Source organism: Hippoglossus stenolepis, chromosome 3, assembly GCF_022539355.2.
Source record: "Hippoglossus stenolepis isolate QCI-W04-F060 chromosome 3, HSTE1.2, whole genome shotgun sequence".
Lineage (NCBI taxonomy): Eukaryota > Metazoa > Chordata > Actinopteri > Pleuronectiformes > Pleuronectidae > Hippoglossus > Hippoglossus stenolepis.
In genome coordinates, this window is record NC_061485.1 from 5,875,296 (window position 1) to 5,895,145 (window position 19,850).

The 19,850-nt window shown below is 43.8% G+C and overlaps 1 protein-coding gene across 9 annotated transcripts in view; it reads left to right on the forward strand.

Moving 5' to 3' along the window:
• Positions 1–19,850, forward strand: part of chd5 (chromodomain helicase DNA binding protein 5) — a 41,259-nt gene that overhangs the window by 14,920 nt on the left and 6,489 nt on the right. For 5 of the 9 annotated variants that reach the window (XM_047339427.1, XM_047339432.1, XM_047339428.1 and 2 more), the window contains exons 5-37: positions 220–461; positions 559–671; positions 839–965; positions 1,305–1,471; positions 2,188–2,409; positions 3,217–3,423; positions 4,267–4,478; positions 5,163–5,294; positions 5,494–5,602; positions 5,807–5,998; positions 6,110–6,310; positions 6,724–6,861; positions 7,025–7,146; positions 7,267–7,440; positions 8,151–8,292; positions 8,413–8,544; positions 8,751–8,868; positions 9,042–9,166; positions 9,256–9,505; positions 9,852–10,024; positions 10,279–10,453; positions 12,498–12,584; positions 12,714–12,802; positions 13,697–13,830; positions 14,813–14,957; positions 16,145–16,304; positions 16,414–16,493; positions 16,712–16,907; positions 16,999–17,076; positions 17,171–17,314; positions 18,422–18,530; positions 18,721–18,853; positions 19,009–19,225. In XM_047339427.1, the coding sequence (XP_047195383.1) occupies positions 220–461; positions 559–671; positions 839–965; positions 1,305–1,471; positions 2,188–2,409; positions 3,217–3,423; positions 4,267–4,478; positions 5,163–5,294; positions 5,494–5,602; positions 5,807–5,998; positions 6,110–6,310; positions 6,724–6,861; positions 7,025–7,146; positions 7,267–7,440; positions 8,151–8,292; positions 8,413–8,544; positions 8,751–8,868; positions 9,042–9,166; positions 9,256–9,505; positions 9,852–10,024; positions 10,279–10,453; positions 12,498–12,584; positions 12,714–12,802; positions 13,697–13,830; positions 14,813–14,957; positions 16,145–16,304; positions 16,414–16,493; positions 16,712–16,907; positions 16,999–17,076; positions 17,171–17,314; positions 18,422–18,530; positions 18,721–18,853; positions 19,009–19,225 (5,045 nt within the window). The remainder of the gene's footprint in view (positions 1–219; positions 462–558; positions 672–838; positions 966–1,304; positions 1,472–2,187; positions 2,410–3,216; positions 3,424–4,266; positions 4,479–5,162; positions 5,295–5,493; positions 5,603–5,806; positions 5,999–6,109; positions 6,311–6,723; positions 6,862–7,024; positions 7,147–7,266; positions 7,441–8,150; positions 8,293–8,412; positions 8,545–8,750; positions 8,869–9,041; positions 9,167–9,255; positions 9,506–9,851; positions 10,025–10,278; positions 10,454–12,497; positions 12,585–12,713; positions 12,803–13,696; positions 13,831–14,812; positions 14,958–16,144; positions 16,305–16,413; positions 16,494–16,711; positions 16,908–16,998; positions 17,077–17,170; positions 17,315–18,421; positions 18,531–18,720; positions 18,854–19,008; positions 19,226–19,850) is intronic. The other 4 variants (XM_047339430.1, XM_047339434.1, XM_047339429.1 and 1 more) reach the window with 3 other exon arrangements.

The following is a 19,850-nucleotide window of genomic DNA, read 5'->3' on the forward strand; positions in this document are numbered from 1 at the left end:
AGGCCAGCGTGCCAAACCTCAAGCTGTTGCCTGACAAATCACAAACATGACATACACACAGCAAAGCAGGCAGAAAAAAAAAACTTAAGGGGCAGTGGGGGTGTCAGCAAATCAGGAGCCGGCTCCCTTCAGTGCTGAGGGAAGTGGAAATCACACCGACAGGAATGAAGGGTGACATAATAAAGCTGCTGTTGTCTCCTTCTCCCTGGTTTTACTCAGGCCTCTCATTGCCAAGAAGAACCCGAAGATTCCCATGTCAAAGATGATGACGGTGTTAGGGGCCAAGTGGAGAGAGTTCAGTGCCAACAACCCGTTCAAAGGCGCATCTGCCACCGCCGTGGCCGCCGCCGTGGCTGCCGCCGTGGAGACGGTTACCGTGGCACAGCCAGCGACTGTCGGCGGCAGCCAGCCGATCTCTCTGCCGGGGCCAATCAAAAAAGCCAAAACCAAAGAGGGAAAGGGTAAAGGCTCAGTGGAGTGTGGCAGACGGCATTATTTTTAGAAGTAGTAGCAGGAGTACAACTTTGATTAACTTGTCTGGATCTGTGTGTGTCTCAGGACCAGGAGTCAGGAAGAGAAGCAAGTCTGTGAAGGAGCTGAAGAAGAAGCCCAAGCCGAAAAAGACCAAATCAAAGTCGGGCCAAAGTGGGAAGAAGAAGAAAGCCTCCTCGGTACAACCTGTTTTATCTGATCATTGTTTTCCTCTCGACTCATCTCCTCCTCTTCTTCTCACTGACACTCACACACTGTTGACGGTGTTTACTACGAACGCTGGTTGATTTGTACTTCTTCCTGCGGCTCTGAGCTCTTTATTTCTTGTGTGTGTTTGCTCCTCCAGAGTGAGGAGGACTTCCTGGAGGAGTCAGACTTTGATGACATCAGCATCCACAGTGCCTCAGTGTTTTCCGATACCTTGGGGGCCGCCACCAAGAAAAAGGCCCGGCGTGGGCGGAAAAAAAGGAAAAGTATGTTTACCGTCTCACGCTCGCCTCGCTCTGCGGTGTGTGTGTGTGCGTGGTGCGTGTGTGTGTGTGTGTGTGTGTGTGTGTGTGTGTGTGTGTGTGTGTGTGTGTGTGTGTGTGTGTGTGTGTGTGTGTGTGTTTTCTCTCTCCTCCACAATCACAAACAAAATCTCCCAGGCTGATTACAGCTCACGAGTAAATTAAAATGTATTTATAAGCTTTATTTATTTTAAGAACGTTTTTTTCTCGTTGGTTATTTCCCTCACACTCTGTATAATGTTTCTAATCGGCTGCGGTCACGTGGGATTTACTCATGTTTAACTTGTCCTTCACCTTCTGCAGAGGAGGACGGCGACGGCTACGAGACCGATCACCAGGACTACTGCGAGGTTTGCCAACAGGGCGGAGAGATCATCCTGTGTGACACGTGTCCCAGAGCGTACCACCTGGTCTGTCTGGACCCCGAGCTGGAGAAGGCCCCCGAGGGCAAGTGGAGCTGCCCGCACTGTGTGAGCTGACCAGTTGGATTATCCCGATAAACATATGTTTTCAGTTTTATGCTTTTATACACGCGAACAATGTGCTGAAGCAGACTTCTGTGAGAATTTAATTTGGGAGGAAGAATGAGCCTCATTGTGGAAACCTTGATTTTTGGGCTGCGGGTAACATGCAGTTTTTACACTCAACTTTTTATTCTCTCAATATCACATCAGCAACGTCACCTTTTCAATTGTGCCTTTATAAACACGGGCAAGAAATATAAGCGAGGGGAACATACATGAGAAACCAATAATATATATGAATATATAAAATCATATTTTTCTCACGTTCTTTCATTTGAGTTTTATGATGTGAAAATATCCAGTTTTTCACCCAAAAATTATACACAATTTTCTTCTTTTTGTGGAGCAGGAACTTTTGTTCTCATGATCTTCAGAACAGAACAAAAGAAGCAGTTAATGCTGTGGACGAAAAGTTTCCTTAGATTCTTGTTGCTTATCTTTATTCTGCATCTGTAAAGTCACACGTCACTGCATCCACATTATTCTACATATGCACAATTGATCACTAAGTAATAACAACAAATGACTATATATTTTATCTCATATATCTTAATGTGGCCTCATAGTAATAATCAGGGTTATTTTACAAACAGAAGGTGGGATAATTCAATCTGTCAGTATGTAACCTCGCTGAAACCACTTGTGCAAACTGCGTCTCTCAGGAGAAAGAGGGAATCCAGTGGGAGGCTAAAGATGAAGAGGAGGAGGAGGAGGAGGAGGTCGTGGCTGAGGAGGAGGACGACCACATGGAGTTCTGCAGAGTGTGTAAAGACGGAGGAGAGCTGCTGTGTTGCGACACCTGCCCGTCCTCCTACCACATCCACTGCCTCAACCCGCCGCTGCCGGAGATACCCAACGGCGAGTGGCTGTGTCCGCGGTGCATGGTGAGTCGAGGCTGTAGAGGCACGGTGGTGCAGTGGTTAACACGTCAGCCTCTGGGTTCTCTAACCCTAACCCCTAACCCGACCAGGACCAGGCCCTTTCTGTGTGGAGTCTGCACGTTCTCATGTCTGTGGGGTTTTTCTCAGGGCACTTCCTGCTTCCTGCCCCAAAACATGCAGCTTAGGTTAATTAGAAACACTAATTGCTCGTAGTGAATACATGGTTAATGGATGGAATGACTGTTAATTAATAAAAATATGCATCCAGTCCCAAATTCTTAGGCTTATAGGTTATGCAACGTCTTAAACTCACCTCCTAAACGTCTAAAGAATATATATTTCTATGATTTCTACATTTACAATCCCTTTAACGATATTGTTAGTTTGGAATCTTACAAAAAAACAAGTTTGCTATTTGACTTAAGTTGTGGATTTTCGGGGTGAGGTCGGTGGAAATGTGCTGATGAGTCATAGGAGAGAAAAACAAGCTCGGGACGAAGATGTGAAAAATAAGTCTGTACACTGTATTTTATAAAAAGATAAAGTGCCTGTGGCAACAGAAGTTGGCAGTGATCGTCTTGGTAAAGTTATCAGAAAGTTTGTGAGGGTGAGAGTTAAAAACAAGTGTCAGCTTGAATCTAGTAATGATTTGTAAAGTTTGGATTCTGAATATACAGGAAGTTTTTCTGGATGTGAGCTCCTTCATTAGGATGTTTGTGTTTGAATTAATCTGCATATTAATGTGAACTACATTCATCTGATATCACGTTTGTGTATTTACTCTCACTCTACTTCTGGTCTTTCTTTAAGTGTCCCCCGCTGAAAGGTAAAGTACAGAAGATTCTGCACTGGACATGGGGGGAACCTCCGCTGCCGGCTGAGCTGCCCGCCGGCCCCGACGGGAAACCCAACGACCCACTGACCAAACCCCCGCTCAAGGGCCGCGCGGAGAGGGAGTTCTTCGTAAAGTGGGCGGGCCTGTCGTACTGGCACTGCTCCTGGGTCAGCGAGCTGCAGGTGAGAGGACAGAAGTGTCTCACATTAACACTGGTGCTCGCTTTAACCACAGGAACAAGGAATTCTCTCAATATGGAAAACACAGAAGAGGGTTCTTCACCTTTTGTGGTTTAATGTGAAGATAAGATAATAGAATAAAATAGGCAATAAAATAAAAAATACAATATAAAAAAATACAGTAAATATGTATATGAGATACACCAACTGAAAGGTACTTGACTATGTGACTGTATTTGTGTATTATCTATAAGGAGATAGTGAAATAAACATATACATGCATATATAGACTGCTGTAAGTGTATGGTACGAAATACAAAATGCATATCGTACCAAATAGTATAAAGATTCTATAATTTGACAGTAGTATACTAAATAGTACAATACTATATATAGTACTATATATATACATATACATAGTAATATAGGATAGTATAATATTATGAATATGAAAATGGTATGTAAAAATATCTATGTATATAAATTGGTGAATAAGAGGTATACATATGGAATAATATAATTAGTATATGTTATACAGACAATGTGCAAAAGGACGTGTTAATGGAATAAATATAATATTATAATGCATGATCATAGAGTCATTTAGCTGTCAGTCTTCAGGATATATACAATCAGTGAGGATTTCAGAGCACAAACCTAGTTGACATTTAATTTAGAGATGATAGAACAAGTGTTTATTAGTAACAGGACGTCTTCCCTTCATTAGATTCTGAAACCTTTAGCACTGAATCCAATGAGTTTCTATGCTTTGGCTGAATTATCTACATTGAGTTGGTGCTGATTGAGACTAAGCTGGATTCTTGTGCTCTGCCTGTGGCTGTGCAGTTGGAGCTGTATCACACCGTCATGTATCGGAACTACCAGCGGAAGAACGAAATGGACGAGCCGCCGCCGTTCGACTACGGCTCCGGAGAGGAGGAGCTCAACAACGAGAAGAGGAAGAGCAAGGACCCCCAGTACGCCGTGATGGAGGAGCGCTTCTACCGCTACGGCATCAAACCCGAGTGGATGGTGATCCACCGGGTGGTCAACCACAGGTGGCTGCTCACGGCTTCTCACATCCAGATGTTTTGCAGATTTGTGGTTGTGGACGTTAAGTTGGTGCTCGGTGGTTTATGCTCGTTGCAATTCTGCTTTTTATAGATGGAGATTATTCTTCACCGCACAGTGGCTTTAAATGTGGTAACATGGGAAATACCGTGTTTCAAGTCTCAGAGAACACTTAGTGATGAATGTTTAAAGAGAAGAGAAAGTTTTTTTTATCCAAAGCGAAAACCAGAACGTTCATTTTCACATGTCTCCAAACTTTTCAGAAATTCACTCGAGACAGATTCAGTATAAAGTCTAATCATATGTTTCACTGCATATATTTATATGAGAATTTAAAAGCAAAACTAAACATACATATTAACCATTGCTGCAGCTCCTCATTTCAGCCTCTGTCTGACACACTTGGTCCCCCTCCCGATGCATCCCAGTCTGCTCTGATTGGCCAGATAATCCACTCCAGATGTTGTGATTGTAGGAAATATCGGACTTTACGATCGTTTTACCTGGTTTTATTAAAAGTCTTTTACACCAAATCTAATTTAGGAAATTAATAATAAAAAGCATCATATGTTTCCTTTAACTTCTACAATTGTGGAAAGTAGCAAATTACCTTCATGTGATTTTGGCCACGTCTCATTATCAAATGTTTTTATGCTTGTTCTTCCCTGTAGTTTTGATACAGATGGCGATGTGCACTACCTGATCAAATGGAGAGACCTGGCCTACGACCAGTGCACCTGGGAGGTGGATGACTTCGACGTCCCAGAGTACGACAGTCATATAGCGCTCTACTGGGACCACAGGTCGGTTCAACAGCATTTCTAAACCAGTTTATTTCCACAGTGTCTCCTCGTGGTCTGGAGACGACAGTGAAGATATGAATATAAACACAGACTGACTGCATCTTCTCCTCTGCCCTGCCCTCTATCTGTGTGATTCCCCTGTTTGAGTTGTTTGGCTCATCATGTTGCTGCAATTTCTTTTCTCTTTTTTTTATCTCAGGGAGCAAATTCTAGGGGAGGACCAACGCCCCCTGGTGGAGAGGAAAGGACAGAAACTCAAAGAGGACCATCAGAAAAGGGAGGTCCCTCCTGACGCTCCCATCATAGATGTAAGCCGGGATGTTTAGGCGCCGATGAGTCGACCTAGTTACATGTTTCTGTTTAGTGAAAGAATTTCAGTGTTTCTGGCTGATTTCTGCAGCAGTTTTCTACAGTCAACCTCTCAAAAGTGATGTTGTAGGATGTCATGTGCTGTTGCCTTTATTCTTCTACCTTTATAAACACTTAATACCACTGTACGTTCATATCCTCAGCCGACCATCAAGTTCGAGCACCAGCCGTGGTACATTAACGCCACTGGAGGAACGCTGCACCCGTACCAGCTGGAGGGCCTGAACTGGCTGAGGTTCTCCTGGGCCCAGGGCACAGACACCATCCTGGCCGACGAGATGGGCCTGGGAAAGACGGTGCAAACCATAGTGTTCCTCTACTCACTGTACAAGGAGGTGAGGGAATGTCCTCATGTTTACTCTTCATTGAATCAGATGTGTGACATCGATTATCCAGCTGGATCATGAGAACGTCTTCCCTCCCCTCCCTCCCTCTCTGTATCTCAGGGTCACTCCAAGGGGCCTTTCCTGGTGAGTGCGCCGCTCTCCACCATCATCAACTGGGAGCGGGAGTTCGAGATGTGGGCTCCAGACTTCTACGTGTTGACGTACACCGGGGACAAAGACAGCAGGGCGACGATCCGGGAGAACGAGTTCACCTTTGAAGACAGCGCAGTGAAATCAGGCAGAAAGGTGTTTCGCATGAAGGTGAGGTCGGCTGCTCCAAGACCACACCCACATGAAATACTTGAGTTTGAACTAGAGCCTGACGGATTCATCGATTGGCTGATAAAAGAGCCTTTCAAAGACATTTCAATTTCAAGTTTGTTAATATGAAAACTGCAGAAAAGATGTGCATGTATGTTTTTTACGTACAAAAACATTCATTCAATATTAACTCAAGCTGGTTGTACACATATATAATTTGTTTACTGCCTAATATCGTTATTGGAATCTACCTAACTCCATATCGGTCGAGCTCCAGTTTAAACCTTTAGTTGACAGATTTCTGTGCCGACGTTTGAGGAATTTAAATAACTTTCCTTCACCAAAGGATCCTACGTCTAAATCGGGCGACATTTGAAACGCTCCTGTGTTCTTCTTTGTTCCTCCTCTTGCAGAAAGACACTCCAATCAAGTTCCACGTGCTGCTGACGTCCTATGAGCTGATCACCATAGATCAAGCCATTCTGGGCTCCATCACCTGGGCCTGTCTGGTGGTAGACGAGGCCCACAGACTGAAGAACAACCAATCAAAGGTACAACAGCCTCTAGATAGTGAAACCCATTAAAGGTTGGATGCAAAAATGAGCGGAAACCAGTGGGATAAATATTCCACCACAATATTCTGATAAAATGTGAAAATGTTTGTTTTGGCCACATCCTTTTAACTATATTCTGTACATTCTGCGTCCTGTCCAGTTTTTTAGGATTCTTAACGGGTATAAGATCTACTACAAGCTGCTGCTGACTGGGACGCCTCTGCAGAACAACCTGGAGGAGCTGTTCCACCTGCTCAACTTCCTCACCCCAGTGCGCTTCAAGTAAGACCTTCCTCTCTTCTGCCATTCGTCTTTATCCCCTTGCTTTTTTTATTTCATTCTCCATCTTTTCATTTGTTCTCCGCTGCTGTTCCCTCCTTTAATAACTTGTGACCCGCGCAGTAACCTGGAAGGCTTCCTGGAGGAGTTCGCCGACATCTCGAAAGAGGACCAGATCAAGAAGCTTCACGACCTGCTCGGCCCTCACATGCTCCGGAGGCTGAAGGTCGACGTGTTCAAGAACATGCCCGCGAAGACGGAGCTGATCGTCAGGGTGGAGCTCAGCCCCATGCAGAAGTAAGGCCCAGGGGGAGGAAAACATTAAAGGGATGATGGTTGTAGTAAGATGATAAGTTGATCGTGTGCATTGTTGGTGTCCGGGACAATTGATAAAACATTGTTCTTATCCACAGTTTATATATTTTAAAACTAAAAAGTAAGAGCTTCATAAGACCATATAACTCAAAAGATACAAAAACTTTAATATGGTCTAAAGAAGCTTTTATCTGCAGATGTACAGGATGAAGACGTCTTGATGGTGTTACGCTGCATAAACAATGGGTTTTGCGTTTATGCAAATACAGTGTATAGGTGGTGGTGGGGGGGGCTGTTTAAAATATGTAATAAGATCAAACTAAATTTTGAAATCAAACAGTTACATTGAGGTTAATGTACATAATTAATTTTAGTGAAATTAACATAAAAAAATGACAGTAAATTATACTCAAAATTATGTAAATCATGAATATCATTATTTTCAAATAACTAAAAAGTATGTTTATTATTATTATTATTAAATCAAACAATATGATTTTAAAATAAAAATAAATGTACACTCACCTATATGTCAATATTTAAATACATTGATTTTGTGCAACCACTTGCTGTAATACATTTAAGTAAATTCAACATAATATTTTTAACAGTGCGGTGCTAATTAAAAGTAAATGTGACTTTGTGTCTCACTCCTCTTGAATCAATCTGACCTCTGACCTCCGACCTTTCAGGAAATACTACAAGTTCATCCTGACGCGGAACTTCGAGGCTCTGAACTCCAAAGGTGGAGGGAACCAGGTGTCGCTGCTGAACATCATGATGGACCTGAAGAAGTGCTGCAATCACCCCTACCTGTTCCCTGTGGCTGCTGTGGTGAGAGCAGCACACGGCCACCGTTCAGCACCTTTCAATCGCTCAGGAAGTTAAAGCAACAAATAATAAAATGAAATATCATGTATTTCTCTGGAATTATGTTTTTTTTGGTCTTTGCAGGAAGCTCCTGTTTTACCCAACGGTTCTTACGACGGCAACCAACTGGTGAAGTCCTCAGGGAAACTGACGCTGCTTCAGAAGATGCTGAGGAAACTCAAAGACGAGGGACACAGAGTTCTCATTTTCTCTCAGGTAATAGTCCAGTGGATATTGTGTCTGTGGCTATGAAATCCAGAAATCCACATTTTAGCCTCTCCAGTGCCGATGTCGGTTGTCGGTGAATGAACTGAAATTCCAGATATTTCAGCAGATTCACTCTTTTCTTAGGTTCAACAATTCACAATTAGTTTGATGATCGCAGCTACGTAAAACTTGTAATACCACTTTTTTTTACCCAGATGACAAAGATGTTGGATCTGCTGGAGGATTTCATGGAGTTTGAAGGTTATAAATATGAACGTATTGACGGAGGAATCACCGGAGGCCTGAGACAGGAGGCCATCGACCGCTTCAATGGTGAGTTAGTGACGATGCATGATGTGTTATTCTACGTGTGTGTGTGTGTGTGTGTGTGTGTGTGTGTGTGTGTGTGTGTGTGTGTGTGTGTGTGTGTGTGTGTGTGTGTGTGTGTGTGTGTTTTCTGACACATTCACGCACACATCAACTCCCTGCTCTGGTTTCCGTCACAGCGCCGGGGGCTCAGCAGTTCTGCTTCTTGCTCTCAACACGAGCTGGAGGTCTCGGCATCAATCTCGCCAGCGCCGACACTGTCGTCATCTACGACTCCGACTGGAATCCTCACAACGACATTCAAGTACCGATTCACGACGCACTTGCATACTTGTGTGATTTATTTAGCCGTTGTCGTAGCTGCTTCTTACCGGTGCTGTGCGTCATCCCCAGGCTTTCAGCAGGGCCCACCGCATCGGCCAAAACAGGAAGGTGATGATCTACCGCTTCGTGACACGGGGCTCGGTGGAGGAGCGGATCACTCAGGTGGCCAAGAGGAAGATGATGCTGACCCATCTGGTGGTGCGGCCGGGCCTGGGCTCCAAAACCGGCTCCATGTCCAAACAGGAACTGGACGACATCCTCAAGTTTGGCACGGAGGAGCTTTTCAAAGATGAAATCGAGGCGGCCCGGGCCATGTCAGGTAAGTCTGATGCTCCGAATTGTCCAGAGTCCAGTGTCCAGAAGTTCCCTTGATTCTCCGTCTGCCACGTCATAACTAAACACTACTTGTGTTTCTCAAACGTACATCTCCATTCACCCTGATCCTTGCAAATGCAGAAGTGGTTCCTCCTCTTGCTCTGTTTGTGCTGCAGCTGTGCAGATGTCAGTGACTCACAAAGTAAAACACTGAGTGTGGAGCTAATCTCAGACAAAACCCCAAAACGCCAGTGAATCCATATAATTATGGTTCGGCTAGTTCGTTCAAAAGTTCTCCTTTGCAGACGCGGTCAAACATCAACAGATTGAACTCGGCTTCTCATCAACAGGTGACACCAAAGATTGCGAGGAGGGCAACGTGATTCACTACGACGACGACGCCATCTCCAAGCTGCTGGACCGCGACCGGGACGCCACCGAGGACACGGAGATCCAGAACATGAATGAGTACCTGAGCTCCTTCAAGGTGGCTCAGTACGTGGTGAAGGAGGAAGAGGGAGAGGTGAGGAAGTACTCGTGTTCCTCAGCCGGTGAAAATCCGGGCGAGTGGGGTCACACAAAGGAAAAAGAGACCTTTAAGATGGAAATCTCATTTGTATAAGAGTATTTAAAAGGTTTTCCAAATTTCAGTTTTATTATCCAAGTTTTATTTGTATATCCCATATTCACAACATCTCTTCCTCTATTAACTCATCTATATTAACTAGTATTAAAGCATTTACTAGCGTGTGTGTGTGTGTGTGTGTGTGTGTTCAGGAGGAGGTGGAGCGTGAGATCATCAAGCAGGAGGAGAACGTGGATCCAGACTACTGGGAGAAACTCCTCCGTCACCACTACGAGCAGCAGCAGGAGGATCTGGCTCGGAACCTGGGCAAAGGCAAGCGCATCCGGAAGCAGGTCAACTACAACGACACGACGCAGGAGGATCAGGGTAGGCTCCGTCACCACACACACACACACACACACAGACACACACAGACACACACAGGACTCACATCACCTGCTTCGTCGCTTTGCCTTCACCGAGACTAATTTATAAAGTGTTAATCTTTAAGATTGTTGTTCAGAATTATTTCTCCCTGCAGCATTTTTGAATCAACAGCCATGTTGTACTATCGCCATTGTTCATTTTTTACCAGTTAGCACCAGGATTTGGCCTCATCGCTGATTTAAGAGCAGAGGTGATGCAAGAGAAGCTTTGTGGCTTGTTTGTAGCACACGAGCCAAAAACATATTTCTGAGAAAGAAAAGACTCAATTTTCCAAAGAACAACTCAGCAGGCTCCTGTTTGGTTTAAAAAAAAAATATGGATCCGTTTGTTTTCACCCTCAAATGATCTTCATGCAGTTTAGCAGCTAAGCAGAGTATTAAGGCCTGAGCAGTCGATACTAAATGCTGTGTTTTAAATTCCAGGAGCTGCCGCCAATTATGATGAGATTGAAGATTAACACTTTTGATATTTCACAGAATTTAGTGTTTCTGTCGAAAAATAAGCTCAGGGATTTTCAAAGTAAAACGTTTCTATCGACGTTTAGAAGAAGTCGCTCGATTCTGCGGCCGATCGGCCAATCAGCCACCAAAATGGTAGCATGTTTGTTGTGTAACAGCTCAACGCAACATGTGACGTTTCCCTGCAGTCATTTGAGACTTTGCGGAAACAGGAGATTTGTTGCGTCGATGGCATCATTGCACAGACCAGTGGACCTTCCTCTCTGCTGGCTTCTGCACGTCAGCAGCTCTCGTGCACCGAGTGCTGCGATCGATAGTGTGATATCCTGTTAATTCAATAACAGAACAGTGACACTGAAGCTGCTGCTGCTGTTTCCTCACATGCTCGGCTTTCATGAGCAGGTTAAAGGGATAGTTCACCCAGAAATGAAAGTTCACTCGTTTTCTACTCACCACTACGCCGATGGAGGGGAAGGGTGAAGTGTTTGAGTCCACGGATCACTTTTGGAGTTTCAGGGGTAAACAGTGTTGCAGCCGAAGTGAACTCTTCTTCAGACGAATTAAAACAACAGAAACAACACAACATGCCTCCATAGTGCTCGTGTGGTGTCATCCAAGTGTCCGCAAGCCCACGGCATTCAAATTCAACTCGAAACGAGGTCATTTACACCAAGTTTTAACCCTAAAAGTCCAGTACCGGAAGTGGCTATGCTAGCTGACGTAGCCTCAAATAAACGCACCCAGCCCGTGCCCTTGGGCAAGAGTGTGTGCGGTGTTCTGAGGTGCCCGAGGGTTTGTAAACGCACCTCTGAGGAGGCTATCAGGGTAGACTTGGTGTAAATGACGTAGTTTCGAGTCGAATTTGAATGTCGGGGCTTCCGGACACTTGGATGACACCACAGGAGCAGCATGGAGGCATGTTGTGTTGTTTTTATCACGTCTGAAGAATAAGACACCATCGACTTCAACTGTATTGGATTCTGCTGCAACAAAGTTTACCCCTGAAACTCCAGAAGTTTTTTGTGGACTCAAACACTGCACCCACCCCCATCGACATAGTGGTAGAAGGAGTAAATCGTGCTTGAATTTAAAATGTTTCTGTGTATAATCCCTTTAACGGAGAATAATTGTACAATTTAGGCAAAAACTGGACAGAAATTAATCACCCAGTGTGAACGAGAGCTGTTGACCTCCATCAAATCCACCACAGGGAGCGTTACACTGGCCTGAAGCTCTCAGGTGTCTCGGTTATCGAGTTTCCTCGGCTGGTTCTGAAGCTCCGCCACAGTTCAACAGCAGCCGACCGAGTGAGAGATTTCACAGCTCAGAGTGCTCTCTAAGTCTGGAGTGATTGTCTGGCAGAGTAGTGCTCTCTCACCTCACTTCCAGAGGACAGGGGGGCGGCAGAGCGTGAGCCTTCTCCCGGCTCTTGTGGTCTGCGGTAATCGGCAGTGCCACGGCGCCCTCAGGTGGCCACCAACGGAAGCGAACACAATGTACTGTTTCTCTGTGATGTATGTGCTCAGAGTGGCAGGATGATCTTTCAGACAATCAGTCGGAGTACTCCGTGGGGTCCGAGGACGAGGACGAAGATTTCGAGGAGAGGCCTGAAGGTAGGCATCAGCGTATGACATCATCATCGGGCGGTTTTCCAAGTACAGTGCCTCTCTGTGAGTGGTGACGTCCACATTACACCGAGGGAAGGATCCTTCTGACAGTGGATGTGACTTGTTTTGTTGTAGGAGGTCGCAGACAGTCTCGTCGGCAGATGAAAAGCGAGAGAGACAAACCTCTGCCTCCATTACTGGCCCGTGTTGGAGGCAGTATTGAGGTATGTCAGGGCTCGAGGTCCTTTTTTTCAAGATACACTGGGTATAAAGCAACACATCTTGGGATGAGGGACCAACATTTAGCATCAAAACAAGCTGACGCCCAAGCAAACACCACCAATCCCCAGCTGATCCTGTGTAATCGATCACTACTCTGCGATAAGACAGATTAAAGATCAATAAATGATTGCTTTGTTGTTACCTCCGCCAATGAGGTTATGTTTTCACCCCGTAAGTTGCTTTGTGGGCTGGATTGTTTCTTTGTCAGCAAAAAGAAAACTTGGTAAATTTCCACAAAACTTAGTGGAAGCATCGGACGTGGGCCAAGAAAAGAACCCATTTAAATTTTGGCGCATCGAGGTATTTATTTTTCCAAAGTTTTCCCCATTTTCTCAGGAAATAAAACGTAGATCTTGATGAAAAAAATCTGGCATTTTTATGGGACTGATGTATGAGTCTGTTAAATCTGGATCTAGTGAATTTAAATGTGGTTTCATAAGGGGACTGTTGGGGGTGTGCGCTCTATAACAATAAATCAGATTCTTCACAACATGATCATTATTTTTGTGTAGTTTTCGGCCATTATTCTTATAATGGGTCATAATAAAGTTGTATTCACCAAAGTAATTGCTGAGATCGTGTGGGAACGTGGTGGCATCCAATCATCTGATGGAATAACAAACACAAACCGTAAGTGTAGCTGAAGGTATAATAATCTGCTGAGTGACCTTCTAGTTACTTTATAAAACAGGCAATACACATAACACATGATTGTACATACACCAGGTAGTTCAGTACAATCAGTCTTATGTGTTTATGAGAGTAACGTGCTCTTGCAATGTGCTCTGGTTGTTGGTTGAGATTCTCAGTCTGAAGCTGTTCTTTCTCTTTCGAAGGTCCTGGGGTTCAACGCCCGCCAGAGGAAAGCCTTCCTCAACGCCATCATGCGCTGGGGCATGCCGCCGCAGGACGCTTTCAACTCTCACTGGCTGGTGAGGGACCTGCGAGGGAAGAGCGAGCGCGAGTTCAGGTGAGAGTCCGGTAGTTTTCTATACTGAGCGTGTGATGGTTTTATGTGATTCAACCATAACTGTCTATTCACACAGGGCTTTTCTCTGCCAAGTTAAGAAGCAGTTCCCGGCTGTTTGGTCGGCTTCTCATATTTAATTGGTTTGCCCAGAGCAAAGCTCCAGAACTCTCTCATAAACTCTCTAAAAGTCGGCCTTGCCAGTTTCAGGGTTACCTCTCTCTCTGTATAATGAACCAAACCCAAACATTGCACATAAATATTCACAATCTTTGTAGCCCTGAGTTCTGTTTGTTTATTTCTAAAGCAAAGTACGAGCAAATAAAGTTTTACCACCACTGGTGACTGGTCACTACTGACTCTACTGGTTCGACGGCTGTTACTGTTACTGGTCTTCTAACAGCTTGTGAAACTGCTTCCACTGTTGTCATAGTGAATATTCTACAGACACAGAGGTCGTTAGTCTCTAATTGTTCTGTATTCTCCATATTTCATTTGTTCTGTTGGGTCTTACATCATAATTTAATTTACATTAAACATGAAGGTTTAAATGCTTTTTCAAAGCCTTCTCCAAACTCACAGGAATAGAAAACTACCATAGACAAATTAAAGCCTTAAAAAAGTAAAGTAGTCCAATTTAAATATGGATCCAGTTTAGAAATATTGTAATAAGCTTATAAAATACCCATATAGATAAATAAAAAGAAAACAATACATACAACTTCAATTAAGAAGCGTGAATGGGCATCTTAGTTTTTATATCGACAAACATAAATGCAGATATGTGTCATATTGGCCGATATTATCATCCAATCAATATATCGATCAGCCTGGATTTACATGAACAACCACTACTACCACATTCTAATACTGCTACTAATGCTACAGGTGCTGCCTTTACTCCTTTTCTCCCCAGTTGTCGACAGCACCAACGCCATGTTTTTAAACTCAGAGGAATCTAACTCTGAAGTGTTTTCTTCATCAGGGCCTATGTGTCCCTGTTCATGAGACATCTATGTGAGCCGGGGGCGGACGGGGCAGAGACCTTCGCTGATGGCGTCCCACGAGAGGGGCTGTCTCGCCAGCACGTTCTCACCAGGATCGGGGTCATGTCCCTCGTCAGGAAAAAGGTACAACACCAAAACACCGGGTTCTCTGCTGCGGCGCCGAGAGATTAGAGAAAGTGGGTCAAACTGTTCACCGAGAGGCAGATGCAGACAAGATGCTGTTTTTCCGCTCAAACTACAAATTCAGATGTTTGTTTGCTCTGCGAGGCTGTAGACGCAGGAGAGGAAAAGGGTTTGTGTATTCTCTGGGAATCAGGGTTCATATTTCAAAATACAAAACCCTGTAATATTCAGATTACAGTTGTATTTCCCAAAGAAATGCAGCAAATTGTCTCATTTGAGAGGCTGGAATCCATGTTTGGCATCTTTCACAATTATTTCAACCAGCAAAGTAACTAATCAATTAATAGACTTCATGATATATATCAAAATATATATGACATCATCACCTTCATACACCTATTGTGTTGTTTTGGTTTGTCGTACAATTTAGCAGAGACACTAGATGAAGTTTAATTATTATGGGGAAACCTCACTTTACTCAGACACTGGGAAAAAGATCCGTCCCCCAGTAGATCTGGTTTTAGTCGTTGCAGGTGTCTGCAGATTCAGCGTGACATTCACATCACTGTGATATTTTCCAATGAAAAGCAGCAGATCATCTCATCTGAGAAGCTGCAGGAATATTTCAACTTCAATCACTCCCTATCGCTAAGATAGCAAAACAGTCATGGAATCATAATTTCCATTGTGGAGGAGTGACAGGTTCATAAAAATACAAATCAAATCGATCCTCATGATCTCATCTACCCATCGGTTTTATTTGGATCTGCACCAAATTGTACTCACTCACATAAATCTGTTATTTCCTGGGACATTGGTGAAAATGTCAAAAAAAAACTCCGGGATCAACCTTTTTGTAAACGGCAAAATTGAATGGGTTCTTTCATGAAAATGCATTTAGCAGTTTTTGTGTAATTCTGCACACAAACACACAAACAAACAACAAACCAACAACAACAGAAAATGTCAGGACTCACTCGACAAACCAATGAATCAATAATCTGATTGTTTCATCTTCACTAAATTAAAAACTATGCTAATTCTGAACTAAAAGCAAATTAAAGTAGAATTATTAAGTTAAATATATCTAATATCATATATATAATTCATATAATGTGATGTATATAATCTAATGATGATCTCACATGTCACAGTCACAGATCTCATGTGAGTGAATCTCTGTGCAGGTGCAGGAGTTCGAGCACGTGAACGGGAAGCTGAGTTCTCCAGATCTGATTCCCATTGGGATGGAGCTGAAGAAACTGACGGAGAGCGTCTCCTCCGACCCCAACACGCCGGTGCCGGCGAGCCCCGTGGCCACTCAGCCTGGCACCCCCGTCCCCCCCGGTCAGAACAAAGCGTTTCACTTCTCTCCCTTCGCTCTGAAGCTCATGCTCAGAGAGATTTTTTTTTTAAAAGATGGAAGTTTGAGTTTTTGCTGTTTTCTGACTTGCAGAGAAGAGCGAGTCCCTCCTGGGGAGCATGGAGGACAAGGAGACCACAGAGCAAGACAGCAAGAAAGTGTCAGAGCAGGAGGTGAGTTCGTCCCTCCACCAGCCGCCACTTTCATTCTGCTCTCCTCTGTCGTCTTGTCCGTCTTCCCGTGCTTCATTACGCTTTAAAACCACCACGCGTGTTGTCTCCGAAGACGCTGTTGTCAAACTTCCACACCTTTTAACTCGTCTCTTTGCCCTCTGCCAACTTTCCTCCTCTTTCCTCCCCGCGAACCGTCCTCGCCGCTTCTCCCTCGACAGACCTCCAGCTCGGAGCCGGCATCTGTACCTGAGAAGGCGGCTGACAGCGAGGAGAGCAAGGCCAGCTCAGAGGAGAAAACGGGAGATGAGAGGGACAGCACCGAGTCGCCCTCCACAAAGACAGAGCCATCTGCCAACCCCAAAGAGTCGGCTTTGAAGCAGGCAGAGCTGTCATCCGCTCAAATCTCACCTAAAAGTGAGTGGTGCACGGTCCGGGCGCTGCAGATTTTTGTGTTTTTCTCTGTGAGGTTTTTTAATTTCACCTTAAATGCCTCTTTCATCCTCAGCGGATCCCTGCAGGGACTCAGAAAAAGGAGATAACGATTCTCCTCTGGCGAAAAGTGAAGACAAGGAGAATAAGCCAGGTATGCAGACTATCGATCCTCGAAGCATCGCTGATATTCCTCTTTGGTTGTTTGTTCCTCTTTTGAATCGACTCCTCTGTCGTCGCTGTTGCAGACGACGTGAAGAGTGAAGACGCGTTGGAGGGTCGGCTGAACGGGGACAAAGACACTCTGGAGGAGCTGGACGAGAGCAGGAAGGACGACAGAAATGGATTCAAAGCCAAGTTCATGTTTAATATCGCTGACGGAGGTTTTACAGGTAAGAATAAGTTTCTGAGTTTTTAGTTTAAAAAAGAAAATGTGACGTAGCTTTTGAAACTATAGAGAATATTATGTTCGATGGTTTGCGGTGTGTTTTCATGTTTATGAGAATAATTCGCTCACATGGAGAAATAGATGTTTAAATAGTCTTCATGTAACTTAACTATAACGTAGTATTAGGGCCAATTAAAGAGGGGAAAGATATTTTGTAAATATAGGAGAGAAAGTAGATATCACAATCATAATTTTAAGCTACATGTTATTTTATCTGGGAATATTAGAAAATCACCTGAGTTAAAATGAGGAATGTCTGTGTAAGTCTATTGTATGAAACTCTGAAGAAAGAACCACACAGACCGTAATGTTACAACTCTACGACTTTTTTCTTAAATCATGACTTTCTTGTCAATTACAAATTTTCTCGTTGAATAACAACTTTATTCTCGTAATATTTTGACATTATTCTCGAAATCTCTGAATTTAATTTCTTGAATATGGCCCCGATACGTCGCAGTGAACAAACATGACGTGTCTGATTATTTTAGTTTTAAATCTTGTGGATTAAACTTGAATCTCATGTTGGACGTTGGTCTAAAAAAATACGAAAACAAAAGCTTGTGTTGTTAAAAGGCTCTGACTCATTTCCATAATGTTGTTGTGTAATATTGTGCGGCTGAGATTTAATCGGGGGAACTTAAATGATTTTTCTGTCGTTAAGAGACGGAGCGATAAGCCAGTTGTGATGTTATCTGGAGACAAATGAGCAGTGAATAAAGGAAGTGGGACGACAGCACTCGAGTTGATTTCACTCAGAAATTGTTTTCCTCACAGCTGGAAGCTCTTCGCCCTAAATATAACCATTTTGATTTCATGACTCTCTCCCGAGTTTAATAATATCACATCCTCCTGCCAGACTTTGTTTAACGTCTCCTGGAGTTGTGCTCTCTGAACACTGGTTGTTTTATTTCAGGCGCCATAGTGAAGTTGTCGTGTTTTGTCATCCGTCTTGATTGTGTTGTTAATGTGCTCTCACTGTTTCTCACTTACCTACTTTGTGTTTCTGTTTAAAAACACACACCCTCTGTCTTTGAATCGCTGCCGTCAGAGCTGCACACCCTGTGGCAAACCGAAGAGCGAGCCGCGCTGTCCTCTGGAAAGATGCACGACATCTGGCACCGTCGCCACGACTATTGGCTGCTGGCTGGCATCGTAACGTATCCTTTTCCCAGATGTGCGAGCGAGAGGCTCCAGCATCTGTGCCACGGTGATGGAGCTGCTCACGGCCGGAGGGGAGGTGCGGTGGAAGGAGCAATTTAAAACTCTCGCTGTTTTTATTTGAAGAACTTTTATGAGGTTTTCTGTGCTTCTGTCTGTTTTTGTTTCTTGACCCTGAATCCGACTCAGACACGGCTACGCTCGCTGGCAAGACATTCAGAACGACCCCCGCTATGCGATTCTCAACGAGCCCTTTAAGACTGAGATACACAAGGGCAACTACCTAGAGATGAAGAACAAGTTCCTGGCTCGCCGCTTTAAGGCAAATCGCTGAGTTTTCATAATTAAAATCAAAACAACTGAAAACAAACGAGTTCAAGGATTAGAGGATTTGTTTTATTTGAATATTTCCCTCTGCCCTTCGCCCTCTGTGATTCACCCTCTCTCTCTCCTTCCTCTCTGTCTTTCTCCCTGAAGCTGCTGGAGCAGGCTCTGGTGATCGAGGAGCAGCTGCGGCGGGCGGCCTACCTGAACATGACCCAGGACCCCAGCCACCCGGCCATGGCCCTCAACACTCGCTTTGCTGAGGTGGAATGTCTGGCCGAGTCCCACCAGCACCTGTCCAAAGAGTCCCTGGGTGGGAACAAGCCGGCGAACGCCGTGCTGCACAAAGGTCTCAGAGATAGCAACAGATGTAATGAACCTCGGCCTCGTCTGCCAGAGGCTCCAAAACAAAATCTGCATGAAATGAATGTTTAAAAATGTATCTGCTGAAATCTCCCCAGAAGTATCAATATCTTGATTTCAAATTTTTTTACCACTATGTTTATCCATTGGAATAATAGATGTTTAACTTAATAGTACTATTATTGCTGTAGCAACACTAAAGATATATCTTTTAATGAAGTAATTTAGAGAAACCTGATTCAAATGAAAATCAACTTATATTCTCTAAAATCATGTTTGATTTATTTTTACTCGATACCGACATGAAAACGTTTATTTTACAGAATAAACAATGCAGAAAGGATGTGCATTTATGTTTATGCTTCATTAAAAGAATATTTATTACATTTTATACAAAGGTTTCTGAATTGACGTTCTATATATTTGTTTGTATTTGTGTTTTCTTTCTATTTCTATTTATTTATAATCAAATTTATTGTACAACCATAAAATATCAATCCTCAATTACATTTCCATGTCACGAGGGTTTGATAACGACATTTTACAAATCATTGCGATCTTTGAAAACTCTTTACATCCACACAACAGGTGAGTTAACGTGAGGAGCTGAAAAGAAGCTGTTTGACACAGAG